Source organism: Chanos chanos, chromosome 9 (genome assembly GCF_902362185.1).
Source record: "Chanos chanos chromosome 9, fChaCha1.1, whole genome shotgun sequence".
In the NCBI taxonomy this organism is placed as follows: domain Eukaryota; kingdom Metazoa; phylum Chordata; class Actinopteri; order Gonorynchiformes; family Chanidae; genus Chanos; species Chanos chanos.
The window spans coordinates 12369527-12387237 of NC_044503.1; the positions used below are offsets into that span (position 1 = coordinate 12369527).

The 17711-nt window shown below is 39.7% G+C and overlaps 1 protein-coding gene across 1 annotated transcript; it reads left to right on the plus strand.

Annotated features, from left to right (window-relative positions):
* The first annotated feature begins 1897 nt into the window (after nt 1-1897).
* ddx20 (DEAD (Asp-Glu-Ala-Asp) box polypeptide 20) lies at nt 1898-10425 on the plus strand. The gene is made up of 11 exons (XM_030784886.1): nt 1898-2093; nt 2983-3077; nt 3511-3679; nt 3873-3987; nt 5239-5381; nt 5717-5855; nt 6242-6300; nt 6588-6670; nt 6903-7008; nt 8834-8935; nt 9193-10425. The coding sequence occupies exons 1-11, from the start codon at nt 1898-1900 to the stop codon at nt 10335-10337; spliced, it is 2352 nt and encodes a 783-aa protein (XP_030640746.1). The 3' UTR covers nt 10338-10425.
* Nucleotides 10426-17711: the final 7286 nt, after the last annotated feature.

The window sequence follows — 17711 nt, forward strand, 5'->3', positions numbered from 1 at the left end:
TCCTTATACAGTCATTATCTATGTATTGTTATCGATTTACCTTCAGGTGAAAGCTCTGTTCTGATTGGGCGTTAAATGGAGGGAAACTGTTCCTTGCAAGTTTGAAAATAAACAACAAAATTCCTTAATTTTGTGGCATGATGTTGGTTTGCAGTTAGTAATAGTAGCACAGGTAAAATCTAATGTCTTTTAGACCGCTGTAGTCGCACTACCTGCATTTCCTTGTTTAATACTCTGTCTAGATGCTCAAAATTGAAAAATTACATTTACAGACATTTACAAGACTTCATTCTCTTTTTTATGATGTCTTCTTCTTCTTCTTCTTCTGACATGACAGTCTACAGTTTCAGCTATATCCACCCGTAGTGAAGGAAGAAGAAGTTTGAGGCCACAATATTCCAATTAATGGACAGACAGGCAGATAGATAGATAGATAGATAGATAGATAGATAGATAGATAGATAGATAGATAGATAGATAGATAGATAGATAGATAGATAGATAGATAGATAGATAGATAGATACATACATACATACATACATACATACATACAAACATACATATAGATAGATAGATAGATAGATAGATAGATAGATAGATAGATAGATAGATAGATATCTGAATGGAGAGAACCAGAGCAAAACTCTTTGGGTCTGACAATACGCTGCCTTAAAGCCCTTAATTAATTAATAGGAATCCTCTGGAAAGAACTAGATGCTTCGCTGAGGCGCACACCATGAAGACAATGGAACACCTAAAATATTAAAACTGCACTCAAAACATCTTCTGTTACAATTTGATTACATATTAGCCACATTTTCTTGATGATCTTTTTTATACTCGCAACCATTTTACATATAAGTTATTAAAAGTTTGTAAGTAAAATTTCACAGGGTTGCGTTCAATCAGGCTATGTGATGTAGACCCACATGTCATATGCCTTAACCAAAATGAAATGATCTTGTATACAGTGGAGAAATTTTACATGCTGTGTAAGTAAACTGTGGAGTTTCAGTGAGACGTGTTAATGTGTGTACCGTAGTGTTGTGACTTAAAAATGTGTGATAAATCGAAAAACAAACAGCCAAGAGTAATGGTGTAGAGCTCTTGATAAGATTATTTGCTTAGGCAAACTGTTCTTTATGCTGTTGGACTGGAAAACGGAGATGGAATTTTCTGTATTGCCCATTCTGGAGTTTCTGTCCCCACCCTGATGTTGCTGATGAAACAGTATCTCATTAAATGGGTAAACGTGATTACATTTTCCACCCTGTGTCAAAAGCCTGCTCGAAAGGCTGCGAAGAGAGTGAGAAATAGCTTAGTGCATGAAGTGCATGTGAACTACCAGAAAATGATGGTCAACTGCTATACAAGCCTTGTAATTAAGTTTGTTGCGTAAATTTTCAAATCAAATTTGTGATTGTTGTGCTGACGATAACTCACCAACAGATTGCCCAAGAACTGTGTGGGCAGATATATTATATATTGAGGACCTTAAACAGAATAAACAAAATGTAACAGGTGGAATTTGTAAAATTAAACAAATTGCAACGGTCTCTCATATGATTTTCTTTTACCTAGAAACAATACTCAGTTTGTATTTAATGTATAGTTTTCGTTACAATGAAGATAAATGTCGATGAAATGACGTTTATTGCGAGGCACGATAATTCACTGGAGCAGAAAAAAAAGTGGGTAATTTCATTTTTCTTTATGGACTCACTGTCAGAGAATATTGCCACCTAGTGGTCATTTCAGAAAATTTAGATGATCTGCACGGAGAAGTGAACTTACAGTCACACGCCCGCCCAATAGGGGCAGAATTCGTACCGATTAAGAACATGGCAGGGTTGTTTTGACTAACAAAGAAGAGCAACGCGGTGGTTTGTTTCGAAGATGGCAGCGTCTATGAGAAAGGCTGCACATGAAATTACCACGCGAAAACGCACAGATGACGTTCTTGTATCCGAGGATGTCGAATTTAGTTCCCTACTTCTTTCAAACCCGGTTCTCGATGGATTATCTGCGGCTGGGTTTCAGAGACCGTCTCCAATACAACTAAAGGCCATTCCGCTTGGAAGATGTGGACTAGGTAACGACATAACCACAACCTGATATTGCAGAAAAACTGTCTAACTGATTCTAAGCCTGACATCAGTCGTTAATCAAACTCTGTTACTCAGAGTTTGATTAACTGGGTTGGTTGACATGAAATTGAATGGCCATGGAGGTAGCAGAAGAACAAAGGTACTGCCAATTAGTATGGGACATGCCAAGCTGACACTCTAGACATCTGAAAAGCACATTTCACTGGGTTATAGCACTGTGGTACGAAGAGGTTTGCAATCAAACATGAGACCGCAGTGCAAGCTCCCGCGGAAATCTAGTTGTCTCGTTTGTCAGTACAAAAGTAATGCGGCGTGATGTGCGCTGAGTTACCGTGGTATGTTTGACCAAGTGCAAACACGGATAGTTTAGAAATTTCCAATGTTTGAACTGTAGAAACAAATCCAGTCTTCCAACCGGTCAAACAGGCAAATAAATCCCACCAGATAATTTAGCTCCTTAGCAACCTTACCCCCCAACAACTGAATCAATTTTATCCACACAAACTTTAATTAAACGATCCGTTTGATAGATCTCTGTCACCCTCTTTTCATTATACTGTTAGATAAATCCATAAAAACTGTTTTAAGCAACAGAATCTTTGTCATTACATGTTCAACCAATATGCTTTCATTGTGAATTGGACAGGACTGTTTTGTAAGCATGTAGTAATTACAGAAGAGCTGGTTGTTATCTGTCTAGCTCATATGTCGGTGGAAAGTAATTTAACAGTAGTGTTAATACTGTGAATCATTAAACCAAGACAAACATTTAGTTTTCCTGTGAGCCATCACCTCTGTGTAAGAACCAGCAGACCATGAGTAGACTGAGAATTTATGATGTTTATTCACTCTTGTTGTCTTATTGTTTTTCAGACCTTATTGTTCAAGCCAAATCTGGCACTGGAAAGACCTGTGTATTTGCCACTATAGCCTTAGAGTCTTTGGTCTCTGAGAATACAGCTACCCAGGTATAGCCAGGGGACACTTTTTTTCCTATTTGTTCTTTTTGTGAAATCTTGGTGATATTTTTGTGGAATATTTTCTCACAGTAAAACATTAATTTGAATAATACCCCTTAAGCGACAAACTCTCTCTAATTTTATTTAAGTGTTAGTAAAAAAAAACAAAAACAAGGGAGAGGTATTGTTTGTTTTTTATTTTTTTAATTCATTTAACAGTGCATTTGGTGGGCACACTTTCACACCTCCACCTAAGCAGTTCCTAACAAAATTTTGGCTTTTTAATACAAACTCAAGTGTGGCGAAACACGAATAAAAACCCTCGAATGAATTGCTTAGCACGCACTTATAAAAATGCACAGAGACAACAAACACAAAGTTTGATGATAATCTAATCCCTTCCTTTAGAAGCTAATCACTTTTTAAACTCCTCCCTCTGAAGGTTCTGGTACTGGCCCCCACCAGAGAGATTGCCGTGCAGATTCACTCAGTAATCATGGCCATTGGCTGTGCCATAGAGGGCCTGCAGTGCCATGTCTTTATAGGGGGCACACCTGTGAACCAAGACAAGATCAACCTGAAGAAATGCCACATCGCTGTTGGATCGCCAGGTTAGTGCCAAAGGCGTCTGCTTTGGTTACGTGTGAAGTGCTTGAGTACAGTCCAAAATCTTTTCGCCTTTTTTTTTTTTTTAATTTAACGATTTACCACATAGCATGTGTATTACTCAAAGTGCTTAATCACCTACTTAATCACTGACACACTTTATGTGTACTTTGTTTACCTTTTAATGCTTTACTGAAGGACGCATTAAGCAGCTGATTGAGATGGGTCTCCTGGTAACGTCTAGTATCCGTCTCTTTGTCCTTGATGAGGCTGACAAGCTCCTGGAACAGGGCAGCTATCAGGATCAAGTCAAGTGAGTCACCTGATTACGCAGTCCTTTCATCATGGCTGTTTGCAGTTCAGTGAAAAACCATTTTCAGGGAAACTATCTTAGTTTGAAAGGAATCAAATATTCAGTACTCAATATTTCCTTGGGTTTCCGCATAGCCCTTATGCAGTATATCAACTCTGATGGTTTTGAAGAATGAGGCTGCATTTTTAATGTGTTGTTATCTTAGTTTTCTGCATTGTCATCTCCCTTTTTTTTTTTAAGTGGCTTCAGTTCAAATAGTCGTCTGAGACTTTGTGAAATACTGTGATTCGGTTGCAGTGAAAATATACCCCCAAAAATGGAGAGCCCTGTCACTGTGAGACTCAGGAAACACTGTATTTTCAATGGGCCACCGGTGCTGGGCTTGCTTATGAAAACTGCGCAGTCATTTTGTAAATGATTTCCATGTGCTGTTCGTTGGTACTGTAAATCAATTGGCTGATCTTTTTGGTGTTCGTTATGGGTTATCTAGATTATACTGATATAAAGCCAGCCACATTCAGTAGACAATATGTACAGCTGGGCCTTTCAGAATTATCCACTGCATTAGAGGTTTATTGAAAATCATGTACATTTGAAAGTTTGGTTGAGTCCTTCAGTTTTAGCATGTACCATTAACACATTCCTGTGTATGGTGAGAAGTAAAGAGGGCAAAAACCAAATATCATTATTTTTAATCAAACATATCATTATTTTTCTTAGAAACTCCTTTGAGTAGACTTAAGAATGTTTGTAATGGATGTGACTGAATAAAAAGATGATCTCACACCAAAATGAGCAAAATAAATGTTCAGTAAGATCATTTTCTGGCACTGTACTAGTCATTTACCGCATTAGCAATATTTAAACATCAATATTTAATATTTAAACATCTATGCTAGCATATAGAAATGCTTAACAGATTTGATCGATTTGCACACTGTACAGTGCTGTTTTTGAAAGTATCTGAGAAAATACAGAGGCAGCAGACCATGTGAAGAGAAACAGTGAAGCAGAAATATCCCCCCCCCCTCTCAAAATATACTTGGGTGTAAGTCAAACTACCGTCATCCCAGGTTAGAGTGGAAAGAATGAGCTCTTAAAAAAGCCATTCAAGTACAGGAAAAAGGTGATTTGTCATCCTTTACTTTACAACACTTTTTTTTTTCCCCTTTTTTTTTTCACCGCCAGTGACTCATCTGTTGTCTAGAGTGAATTTCTCCACTCATTCTCTTTCGCTTTGATCCCATGCAGCTGGATCTTCTCCTCTCTGCCAGAGAACAAACAGATGCTGGCCCTCTCTGCCACTTACCCAGAATACTTGGCCCAGCACCTGACGCGTTACATGAGGGAGCCCACGTTTGTCCGACTGAACCCCACTGACCCTGGGCTGATTGGTAGGTCTCTAAATCTCAGTGGGCTGGATGGACATGATGATGTTGAACACCAGGATTTATATGGAGTTATTCTCCCTTTTTAAATAATGAATTGTTTCTGAAACAATCTTTTTTTTTTAAATACATCTAAAGAATGAAATATTCCATTGGTTCTCAAATCAACAATAATTATGGAATTTAGGAATTGAGATGGTCAATATGATATTATTCTGCTGTGTATAACTTGTTTGTCAAGGGTTATGTGTGTTCGCCCTTCATGGTTTTTGGAGTAATTTTTGATTTTGAGTTGATAAGCCTCGTCAGTGGATCAGCAGAGCCTTTTCTCGTCTATTCAGGGTTAAAGCAGTATTACAAACTCGTACACTCCAATCCTCTGCCTCACAAAGTCTTTGAGGAAAAGGCCCTTCACCTCCTGGAGCTCTTTAGCAAAGTCCCTTTCAATCAGGCCCTGGTCTTCTCCAACCTCCACAGCAGGTCAGTTCACTGCTGCGACTCCCACACACACACACACACACACACACACACACACACACACACACACACTGCTCAGTCTCAGCTCCTCAATGAGTACTGAATGGGTATTTTTTTGACATATATATTTTTGGTCTCAATCCACTATAAAGGAACGGGTATTGGACTTTTGTTGGTTGCCGTTGTTACTTTTATCTTTGAGTTTGAATAAATCTGTGCTGACTGTGGTTTGTAGAATGCCTCACTCTTCTTGTAGTGGGTTCTCTGAGACGCAGAGGAAAAGAGCTTTGGAGAGAGAGTGAAATATAATGGCTTGGAATGTTGCGAAGGTTTGTGGAGACAATCTTGTCTTGTGCTCGTTGAGTTATTAAACTTATTTTTGGTTTCAGAGCTCAGCACCTTGCAGACATCCTCTCCTCCAAGGGCCTGCCATCTGTCTGCATCTCAGGTCAGTGTGCATGTCGCTAAAGTGATCTGGTGAACAAAAATCAACCCCTCTCTCAAACAGGGCACACAGACGAGAGTGCATGAATTTGTCTTAAGGATTATTTTTGTTTTAAAACCCATACTCCATCCAAAGCCAAGTTTAAGTTATTTTCGGATCCGATTTTATGTTACACTGCAATGTGTGGGTTTAAGCTGAATTATTCCAGTAGGGACCCATACGTGTTTGTGTGTGTGTGTGTGTGTGTGTGTTTGTGTGTGTTTGTGCGCGCGTGTGTGTGCGTGCTGCAGGCAGTCTGAGTCAGGACCAGCGGCTGGAGGCCATGTCCAAACTGAAGCAGTATCAGTGTCGAGTTCTCATCTCCACTGACCTGGTGAGTTTTCTGTCCTCTCTGACTCTCACACAGCATGCTTCCCAAGCCCAGTATATTGCTGCTTCTCAACGCATACATTTTCACGTCTCTTGAATACTGAGCCACTTTACTCTATGCTAAAGTACAACGTTCTGGTGGGTGTTAAACGATAACCCATATTTAAGAATTTTTCAGAAGGTTTCTCTCTCTCTCTCTCTCTCTGTCTTTTGGTCTTTCAACACTCCTCCTTCAGACGTCCAGAGGAATAGATGCAGAGAAGGTGAATATGGTTGTTAATTTGGATGTACCCCAGGACTGGGAGACCTACATGCATCGCATAGGCCGTGCGGGTCGCTTCGGTGAGTCACTGTTGCTATGACGTCAGGGATGTGCATCACTGAGATTCTTTTTCACCTCAAATCTCTCATGCTGTTCAATGGTACTCTAAATCGACTGGCCGTCTGTGTCACTGAACAGAGATCCAAAGCCAGCCACACTCAGTTGGTGATGTTTTTATCTACTGCATTGGAGGTTTCTTATCATGTAAATCATGTAAATTTGAAAGTTTGGTCGAGTATCCCTTCAATTTTTGCATGTCACATTAACACATTCCTGTCTATGGTGTGAAGTAAAGAGTAAAAACTTTTTTGTAACCCAAATGAAAATATTATTTCACTCCAGTTACTTGAGCAGAATTAAGAATACTCATGAGTGGCTTTGGGTACAGTTTGGTATTTAGCAGACGCTTTTAACCAAAGCGACTTACACTAAGTGCATCAATCAGATCCCATTGCCCCATAAACAGAGATCACAATAAGGCTGTACATAGATTACGAGTCAAAAATTATTAAATGAACATGGGGGAGAAATGATACTGAGAACATCATTTTGTCTGTCCAATGGCTCCACATTAAAACAATCTAGTAGAAGTTATCCTGATCACTTTAGTTTGACATTGAAGTAATTCTAGAAACTCTACAAAGATATTCAAGATATTCAAACTCATCTTTTCAGTTATCTAATTGTCTGTGGACACAGGAGAAATATTGTCGGTTTGTGCCACTAGCTTTTAACGACGCGAAAATGAAACAGCAAGTGGTACGTCAGTCATATGGATTGACCTTCCAATTATTCACAGTTAGCATCTGGCTCAGTTGATAATTGATATTTACATGGGGAGAAAAAACTCTGGCAGCCATTCTCTGTGGCTCTGTGTGTGTGTTTGTGTGTGTGTGTGTGTGTGTGTGTCTGCCCTTTGTCAAACATTCAGGGCTTATTTTGGTCGTGCAGATGGCCATGCCTCTTGTAAGTGTGGTAAATTGCAGTAGGGGAGGGTCTGAGGGTTAACAGACTCCTTAATTAGGAAGGCAGTCAGCACTGAGGAGCCGGGCCTGTGCTCTAATGAAGTGGACGTAGCGTCACTATAGGGGGAGAACTCGTGTAAAAACTGTACAGGATGTTAGGCTGCTCTGGAGAGCCCTTTTGATGACGGCTGAAATTAGAATCGCTTCTAAAGCGTTGTCATGACAACTGACAAGGACGAGAGCCCCTTATTGTCAAAGCCCCTTTTTGTTTCGGCATAGGCTGACTCTGTGAGTGGCTGAGGCATTAATTAGTAATATCCTGTGCAATGGGCAGCAGCCTGGTGCTATTATGTCGTGTTTGCGTAACGTTTAATGGCCAGTTCTTTGACGCAGGGATAGGATTGTACAGTTTGGTTAATCAACAGTGGGATCTTAGGGCACTGTGTGGGTCTTTTTGATGTGGTAAAACATTATGCCGACACTTAAGCATACCATTGGGGAAATTTGTTATTCCGGTAATGTTCCTTCTGGGTATTTTGCATTTGTTTACTAAGGTACTTAAAAGTGACATGAAAAATATTTGTTAATATTTGTGTTCTTATTAAACCTATTTGTAGCTTTAATAGGATTAATAAGAATCATAATCTTAAACTAAAATGATTAGAAAAACGCAAAATAAAAATGGAAAATTAAGAAATGTGTCATTGTTAGATAAGGTAAATCCTGTGATCTTATTCCTTGTGTAGACCTGTTTTTTTTTTTTTTTTTAATCCTCTGTAAACGTACTGTAGAGACACAGAGTTTTTTTTATCTGTAATTATCCACTCTCTACAGCTTGTCTGTGCCTCTTCAAAGAACGCTGTGTCTCTTTTTGTCCCAGGCACTCTTGGTATTGCCGTGACCTACTGTTGCTATGGTGAGGAGGAGAACAAAATGAGGGCCATCGCACAGAAATGCAGTCTAAATCTTACGGAATTACCAGGTAGGGAAACATAACAATTGATGAAGACTTGACCCCTCTCTCCCTCTCCCTCTCTCTCTCTCTCTCTCTCTCTCGCTGTCCTCTTGCTGGTCTAAGCTTTAAATCCCTCAAAGCTGGTAACATCACATCCTGTTTTGTGCGATTAGAGTTCCTCTTGAGAGTCTGAATAAATGTTGGGAAAACAGAAAGAGTAAAAGAGTTTGACCTCCTCTCTCCTGACCTTTTTTTTTTTTTTTTTTTTAAATCCCTGTTCACAGACCCAATCCCATCAGGGCTTATGGAGGAAGCTAGTGACTGGAATGTCACCATTGAACCTCCGTCTAAGACTCAACTGGCGCTTCTTGAAGTTCCCAGATTGGACAAAAAGAAAAAGGCCAAGTCTGAACCAAAGGTGCTCAAATCCTCTACGGATACACCCCCTTCTGATCCCATTGGTACATCCAAGAACCAGGAGCCCAGTGGGGCAGCAGGCAAAACAAAAAAACCTACCCCTGTCTCTGATACCTTGGTCTCTTCGCCCAGAATGAGAGTTACAGTATCCCCAGAGCCCAACCGGAGCCTCACACGGAAAGAGATGCAGGACGCCCTCCCCAAAATTCCCCCTCTACCCTCATTCAAACCCCGAGGGGGTAAGCTAGTGTCCTTTGAGAAGGCCGTGGCTGATTTTGAGAGCTTCATTACAGATGGACCTGGTAGATCTGTGGAGATCATTCGGCAGTATCAGAGTCATGGAGAAGACAGTGGCACCTGCAACGGGCAGCATAAAAAAGGCGAGGAAAAAGAACACAGGGTTATACAATATGGACACACTGAGTCTCACATTTTGCTGGACGGAGATCATCCTCCTCTTCAGGGAGTGTCCAAAATGTCCTCTCGCCCCTCGCCTACCTCTGGATTCACCTCAGACAGTTCCTCTTCCTCCTCGGACTCTGAGTCTGACATGCAGGTGGAAAGTAGAATAGAAACCCCCACGTCCAACTCTTTGTCAGGCCCTCCAAAACAGACAGTTTTCAAAACTGACCCTGAAAACATAGCAGGCACAGCAGCCAGGCATGGCAAGTCTAGACAGAGTCCAATCAAACCTGCCAGTCAGACCCCTCATCGCTGGAAAGCTTCACAAACCTGCCAGTCAACCTTGAAATCAGAGGAGAAAGGCTCAGTGAAAAAGCCTAGAGCGGACAGGTCCTCCAGAGGGAGGCAGAGAAAGACGACAGACGATTCGGATGATATGCCAGGGGAGGAGGAGGAGGAGGTGCAGGATTACTGGAGGGCATATTACCGAGCCTGGCAGAACTACTATGGCTCTGTGTCTCCAGCGTATCAACATTACCACTCCGCCCATAGCTGGATGGCAGCCTATCGCATGAACACTGTTTATATGATGGAGTTAATGAAGCACTAACAGGATATGGGAAAACTTATGACATATTAGTCATTTCAGTTGGTCTCCTAGGTAACCTGCACTTGTGTTTGACTGAAAAACAACAAACGGTGGTGGTGGTGGTGGGCTGGACCTAAACCATACTAGCTCCTTACTCATGGGCAATCAAGTCTGTTTTTTTTTTTTTTTTTTTTTTTTTTGGAGTTCACTAAAATCCCTAACAGAAATTGGGTTCTATGTAGTAACTGTTTGTATCTATAGACATGTCAGTTAATACCTTGCAGGCTGAATGACTCATCTGCTAAAGACTTACTTCATGTCCCAATGGCTTGAAGTATTCAGTCTACAGACCATGTTGTACTTTTGCGAAGAGTCATGAACATGAACTGTTTTTAATAAAATTGATTTATCCGTCTAGAGTGATGACATCTCTCATGACATAAGCTTTGAAACACAAAGGAATAGAAAATGTGATCAGTCCATAATTATTGTGAAACAATAATGTAAAGAAATACAGTAATCTTCAAAATATGGTGTAATTGTATTCTTTCTGTACAAGTTTTCTCAATAAAAGTGTCCTAAAAGATGATGACAGTTACTTGAAACAGATTCACTTTGATTTTGTTCTTTTATACCCATTAATACCGCGTTACTGAATGCGAAATCACTTTGAAACTGTCGTTATATATACTGTGTCCTGAGAGGCAATCAAAGCCCGTCGGTCAAATTCTTTTCCTTTTAACGCGGCGACTACCTGTAATCAACAAGTGTTCATCTAATCAGGCAAAGATAACCACAATGATCAGCGTCTGATGCTCTCAGTGTCCCTTTTTAAACATCAGGACAGGACGAACCCGAAGGAGGGCATGGCTCTGATTTGCCTTGGGTTCTGATACTGCATTGTATGCACTGCACTCTGTATTTTAACCAATCAAACTCAACATAGTCTCATAGGAGAAGTGCAGTTATTCCTAAAATTAAACAAATCAGAAACACCACCGAGTATAGTTTGTCCAGCGGCGTCGTGTACAATATATCCGTGGGTGAGGCGATGAAACAGCTGAAGAAGTGGCAGGAGATCAATCGACCGTCCACACACTCAACTAGTGCGGTTTTACAATCAATATAGAGAAGCAGATTTGACGTCGCCTGGATGGGTTGTTCCTTCTTGACGCAAGAACTGAACCATGAAGGTGTGCAGCACGAAGCAACTGTGCATTTCACAACAATATTGACATTAAATTTACAGAGAGTTACGGCGCAATGTAACACTTAAGTTTCAACCAAACGGATGCCATGGAAAACAAATGGACTTTAAACGGCACGACATTCATAAGCAACGGTGCATCGATCACTCAGTTTCTTATTTTTAATTGTTCGCTGCTCAGTCTTATATTAGTCGTCGGCTTGTTAGGAAACCTACTCGTTTGCTGGGTGGTGTTCAGAAACAAAACTTTGCAGACCGCCAACAATGCGCTCTTGGTGAACTTGGCAGCCAACGATTTGCTAAAATGCTCTTTCGACACCCCATTCTTTTTGGGTTCTTTACTCTTGGGGGAGAAGCGTGTTGAGATAAGCTCTGTTCTTTGTAGCTTTCAGCAGTTCACTTACTCTCTTTGCAGCTGCGCCCAGTTATTGACCTTGGTTGTCATCAGCGTGGAGCGCTTCCAAGCCATAGCTTTCCCGTTCAAGACTGAGGGGGCAAAAAACCGTGTACGAGTTTGGATACCTCTTATCTGGGTCTGTGGACTCTTTGTTGCGATTCTTTCACTAACTCTGAGCAGAGAGTCTCATTCCTACATGACCTGTCGAAACATACTTACAACAAGTGTTTCCGATTCTCCATCGGACCCTTTTGGCGCGTTTGTTTTGGTGCCGATTTGGTGTTTTTCTCTCATTTTGATCACTATCCATTATTTGAGAATTTTTGTAGTTGTGAGACAACACACCAATAAAATATGTGACAGAGGAATACAGTTCAAATCCTCTGTTTCAGCGCAAGTCTCTAGCTGGCAAAGCACATCTGTTTCAGCACAAAGGACAAGTGCCTTACACCTACCCAAGTCAGGCGTAGGGGAGTCAGGCACAGACCAGGATCTCAGCACAAACACAGCTACTGCTGAGTACAGCTCTTGCATCGATAAATGTTCCCTGACAACTCCTCATACGACACCTAAAATTGTTGGAGCCGTCTGTATCCTCACTCCAACTGCGAAAGAAATTGGGAAAAAGAGGTTGGAAGGAAAAGTGGCGAAGCGCTTTGGCTATATCATCTTCGCCGTAATTCTTTTTTGGGTGCCGTTGATAGTTACTTTGATGCTGAACTTATTTATGGACTGCAGCCAGCCTACTGTAAGTGTCACTGACTAAGTCTCCAAACCAATTTGTGTGAAGTAGTTCATGTTCTGCTTTTGTCGTCCTGTGTGTTGCTCTTTACATTTTACTGTCGGTCTCTGTCTGTCACACATCTTTGACAATGGTAAAAAAAACCCCCAAATAAACACCATTTATTAATCACATTTCCACATTGCTCTTATAGCCTAAATTTTGAACGAAAATGTTATTGTCTCCTTATTAAGATTTCAACATATTTCGAGACCATCTATCTATCTATCTATCTATCTATCTATCTATCTATCTATCTATCTATCTATCTATCTATCTATCTATCTATCTATCTATCTATCTATCTGTCTTATAAGGTAATAACTATAATTATATGCACTTCTGTCTCAATATGAATTTTGGTGTTATCTGGTAATATGGATGCTTTCTGCAACTAATGTGGTTGTCTGAATCTTGGCCTTTGTGTTTCCTTTATCCGTCTGTAATATCAGAGCAGGCTTCTGCATGAGCTGGAAACCTCAGCCATGGTTGTGAGCTCCATTCCTGCTGCTGTGGACCCAGTCATCTACACCCTCCTAAACCGCCAGTTCCGCTGTCAGCTCCAGAAGCTCCTCTCCACCGCACGCACCTGCCTAAAATCTCAGTGACAACTGGGTTCCGTTCACTCAGAGATGGAAGAATGGCCTTATTTCAAATTCAACACCATTACCTCAACTGCTGCACAATTAAAAGTGTGTTGTAAGTAATGTTTCTGATCTGCAAATACAGCTAAGGTTTAAGGTAAGAGAAAGGACTGAGGCTGACATGTGTAAGAAATACAAAAAAAAAAAAAATCCTGATATGTAACAGACCATTTATGTATTGGAAATATATATGTTTTGGTGAAAAATGGAGAACTGTTAATATATGTCAGTCAATGTGTTTTATGTAGTTGTTACAAGATGAAGTTGGATGAATGAAATGATGTTCAAAACTCATTATGAAAAACAAATGATAAAACAGTAAAATACATATCTAAAGTAAAAAACAAAACAAAAAACAACCCCCCCCCCCAAAAATGACTCAAAGTGTCTTGACAGTGTCTTGATAGTGTCCAACTAAATTAGTTTTGTCTTCATTTAACCCCAGCATGCTCCTGCTGGGTTCACTGAAGCAATTTATGTTTCACTTTATTAAATGAATTACATTAAATAAATAACATTATTCCTGTGCATTTTGATGCTAATCAGCTGTTGAGGTTACGGGAGTACTTTTACATTTAATTGGACTTAATTGGACGTGTTTTCATTTTAGATGCATTAAAGTGAAAATTTATTAATTTATTCTAATAGTTCAGAGTAATTAATTTAAATACATTTATCATTCAAGCCTTTGTGGTTTTATAACTCATGATGACAGGTCTCCTTATGGCTAAAAGTTATGCTAATAATGTACAATGCTTATGTTTGCATAATTTCCAGGATGTGTCCACAAAAGAGATGACATACAATACAAAGTATATTTTCATTTGGTGAACAAGGAGGCAGTGGTTACTAAAATATTTTGATTTTCTTGTTAATTAGAGGTTTTGTTAACATAAATATAAATATATAAACATGAACAGAAATTATTGCAAAGAGTATATGAAAGCTGATATGGAAATCAAATTTCCGACCACTGTTAGTATTAACTTTGTAAACCTCATGCTCCCGAGATGACGAGTATTTGAAAAATGAAACAAGCAGGAATGTTTTGTGGCAGATACAGATCTTTTATCAGGCGCTTCACAGTCGTGACACAAGACAAAGTCATAAATAATATTCAACATTTGACAGAATATGCACAGCAGTAGTGTCAACAGAACGACATGATAATTCCAAATGAATGTAAGCAAAGAGAAAGACTGAGCGAGGAGAGAGAGAGAGAGAAAGAGAAAGAGAAAGAGAGAGAAAGAAAGGGAAAGAGAAAGAGAGAGAAAGAAAGGGAAAGAGAGAGAGAGAGAGAAAGGAAGAACAAAAGAAAGAAAGAAAGAAAGGAAGGAAGGAAGACAGATAAATAGATAAAAACACAAGAGGGACAGAGAAAAAAATAAACCTCTAAGATTACAGGGTTGTACAGACAGACACGAAATCTCCTTTTCATCATTTGTAATGAGTACACAGAGCCTATACATTGTGAAAAAGGATATCTACTGTTTCATCAACTCTACACGACTGTCAGTGCTAACAGCCATGAGGAGCTACCTTCCTCACTCCCTCTTCCCCACTCCATGAATGTACAATGTGATGATGCCCAGTTTTCTCATCTCCAATCTACATGTTTTTTTTTAGAGGTTTATTCATTCTGACAGTCAATGTCGTGTTACATATTCAAGAAGCAGAGGTACAGCCACCTCTGAAAATGTTTTCCGGCATTCACCGGTGGACACAAAGAACGTGGAACTGACAAACCTCTTCTTCTGACTAGACGTATGCAAGGGTCATTTTTAAGAGATCCCCTCTCAATGTCAGAGAAACTGAATGAAATGATTAGTCGTTTAAACACAGAGTATTAAGATTTGATTAGCATTTAGTTACTAAGAAAAACAAAGTAATACTGTGGCCTGTAAAGATCTCCCAGAATGCCCTAAATCATGTGCACAGGAAAGAGGGAGAGATCTGCGGTTGAAAAACTATTTTAGTCACAACGCTCAGTTTTTATTTATTCATATTTTTCAACTAGAATTTTTTTTTAAAGCAATTATTTTTGGGGCTGATACCCTGATATTCCTTTTTCTAGTGCTTTCTCTGTGTGCTTCTCTCCTCCCTAGGCCACATGGGCTGCCCGCAAAGAAACATCTTGGGGCCTGATTTATAAGACTTAATACTTATTGTAGGTAAACAATCAGCTCACAAACTGGTTGCATTTGCATTGTATATCCATACATATACACTAACACAACAGTGATAGCCAGTCATAAATATGGTCCATCTCACAAATTTCCGTTAAAACGCAATTTTCACATTGTAATAAATGTTTTATGAATCACATCGGCAACTGGGAATTTACATTCAGATATACTGTATGTGTAGTAAGGATTTTAAAAAGGAAGGCTCTGCTTTATGCCCTAAAACAATTTCCAAACTGAAAGGTTTCACACCAATTTGATACTTTTCCTCATTAAGTTTCACATATCACACATTTTCATTTGGAAGGTTCAAATTGGTGCTTTACCTATGGACACAATTCATGTTAAGAACTCAGTTCAATTCAATTAGACAAAATATTCTTTCACATAAATATAACTGTCAGTTTCTCAGTGATCATTGAGGAAAAGCAAATATGCTTAATTCTGGATTTGAAGAGCAAATCACTGTAAATGGAGCTTTTCTTTCACATAGTCCATAATCCATAGACCATAGTCTTTGGGCTTCACCAATGACCACATACTAGCTTTCCTCTCCGGTGGCACACAAACCATCAACAGGCTAATATACCTTAACATTTAAACCACAAACATTATCAGAAATATAAGTCTCATTGCATTCAAACACAGAAAAAAAAGAGAATTTTGGATTACAAATCACCTGAGGAGTGCACACATCCTCTCTTTTGCTGGTGTCTCTATAGTACATGAGTAGAGGGCGATTGTGATAAAAGTCTCTGCTTAGGCAAAAAGTAAACTCTACAATGAACTGATGTTTAAAAAAAAAAAGAAGTATCCCAAAATGGAACAAATCTATACGTGGGATCCTGTTTACTTGTTGTCAGAAGGTGCATGAAGGATGAGGCATGGGACACTGATAGGAAAGGAAATGGAGGAGAGGGAGAGGTAAACACTGTAACGTCTCTCCTTTGCAGAATACATGACCATAGCCCACTCCGCATTGGCCAAGCCATTCTCCTCAGAATGGCAGACGTCAAGCAGCAGACAGAATGGGACAGAGAATCCATGTATGGCTATGTAAACACAAGACATGATTGGTTGATCCATGAGACATGATATCACGTGACTAATATGGGGGGGGGGGGCGCTCTGCTGTCACCATGGTAACAAACAACTCAAGTCCTAGTACCTCAGAGACCCATTTTTTTTGACTAGGAGTATTAGAGTAAATCAAAGAACACTGAAGGCGACAAAAAGGTACAAACATCGAAAAGTTCTATTCACGAAGAGTACACATACCCAACAGTTTCTTTTAAAAATGCCCACTGAGCTGGAAAAGAAATCAACATTGACGACTAAAAACGACTAAAACAACTATCAAAAGCATATATCCCTTCACACAAGAGGATGGGTTAGCACTGGACAACAATGAGCAATGTTAGAGAAAGAGAGAGGGAGAGAGAGAGAGAAAGAGAGAAAGAGAGAAAGATAGAGAGAGAGAGAGAGAGAAAGAGAGAAAGGTGGGGGACAGCTGCACTGATTTTGCCAAAGATATGGCCAAGATATTACAAAATATCCTATTAACAATATTCACAAATAACCCAAAGCTTGATACATATCCAGGTCTCAAATTCTCAGCAAATGCCTTGTGCTTATAGACAGATTTGTTTAACTGTTCCACTCATATTTCATTCTCTCTTTTTTTTTTTTTTTTGTTCATGGTGATTAGAAAACTTCCGAGTCTCTCGACATGACGGACTCTGAGAAAGATGTTGTTTGAACGGAGAAAAGCAAAAGCGAGCGTTTCTTCAAAGAGACCAAACTAATGTGGAAAGCAGGGAGAATAAACTCCTTCCCAGAAAAGAGGCACATACTGTGAAAGGCTCCTAGCTGAGAATTTTAGATGGATATGTGATTAGAAATCCAGCACAAGTGTCAGCAAGTCAAATGTAGACATGTATGGAAAGGTTCAAAACTACATTTAATTCCCTCACATGTTCAAAAAGCCACATCCACACATCCACAAAAATAAAAACCCCACGAGATGTTCCCTAAGACATACAAACCCACTCTCTCTTCCTCTCTGACTTTCTTTTTCTCTCTCACACGCATACACACACACATACACACACACACACACACACACACGCACATGCACACAGAGACACGCCTGCCCAATGTATTTTTATTGTCTTTTCAATAGT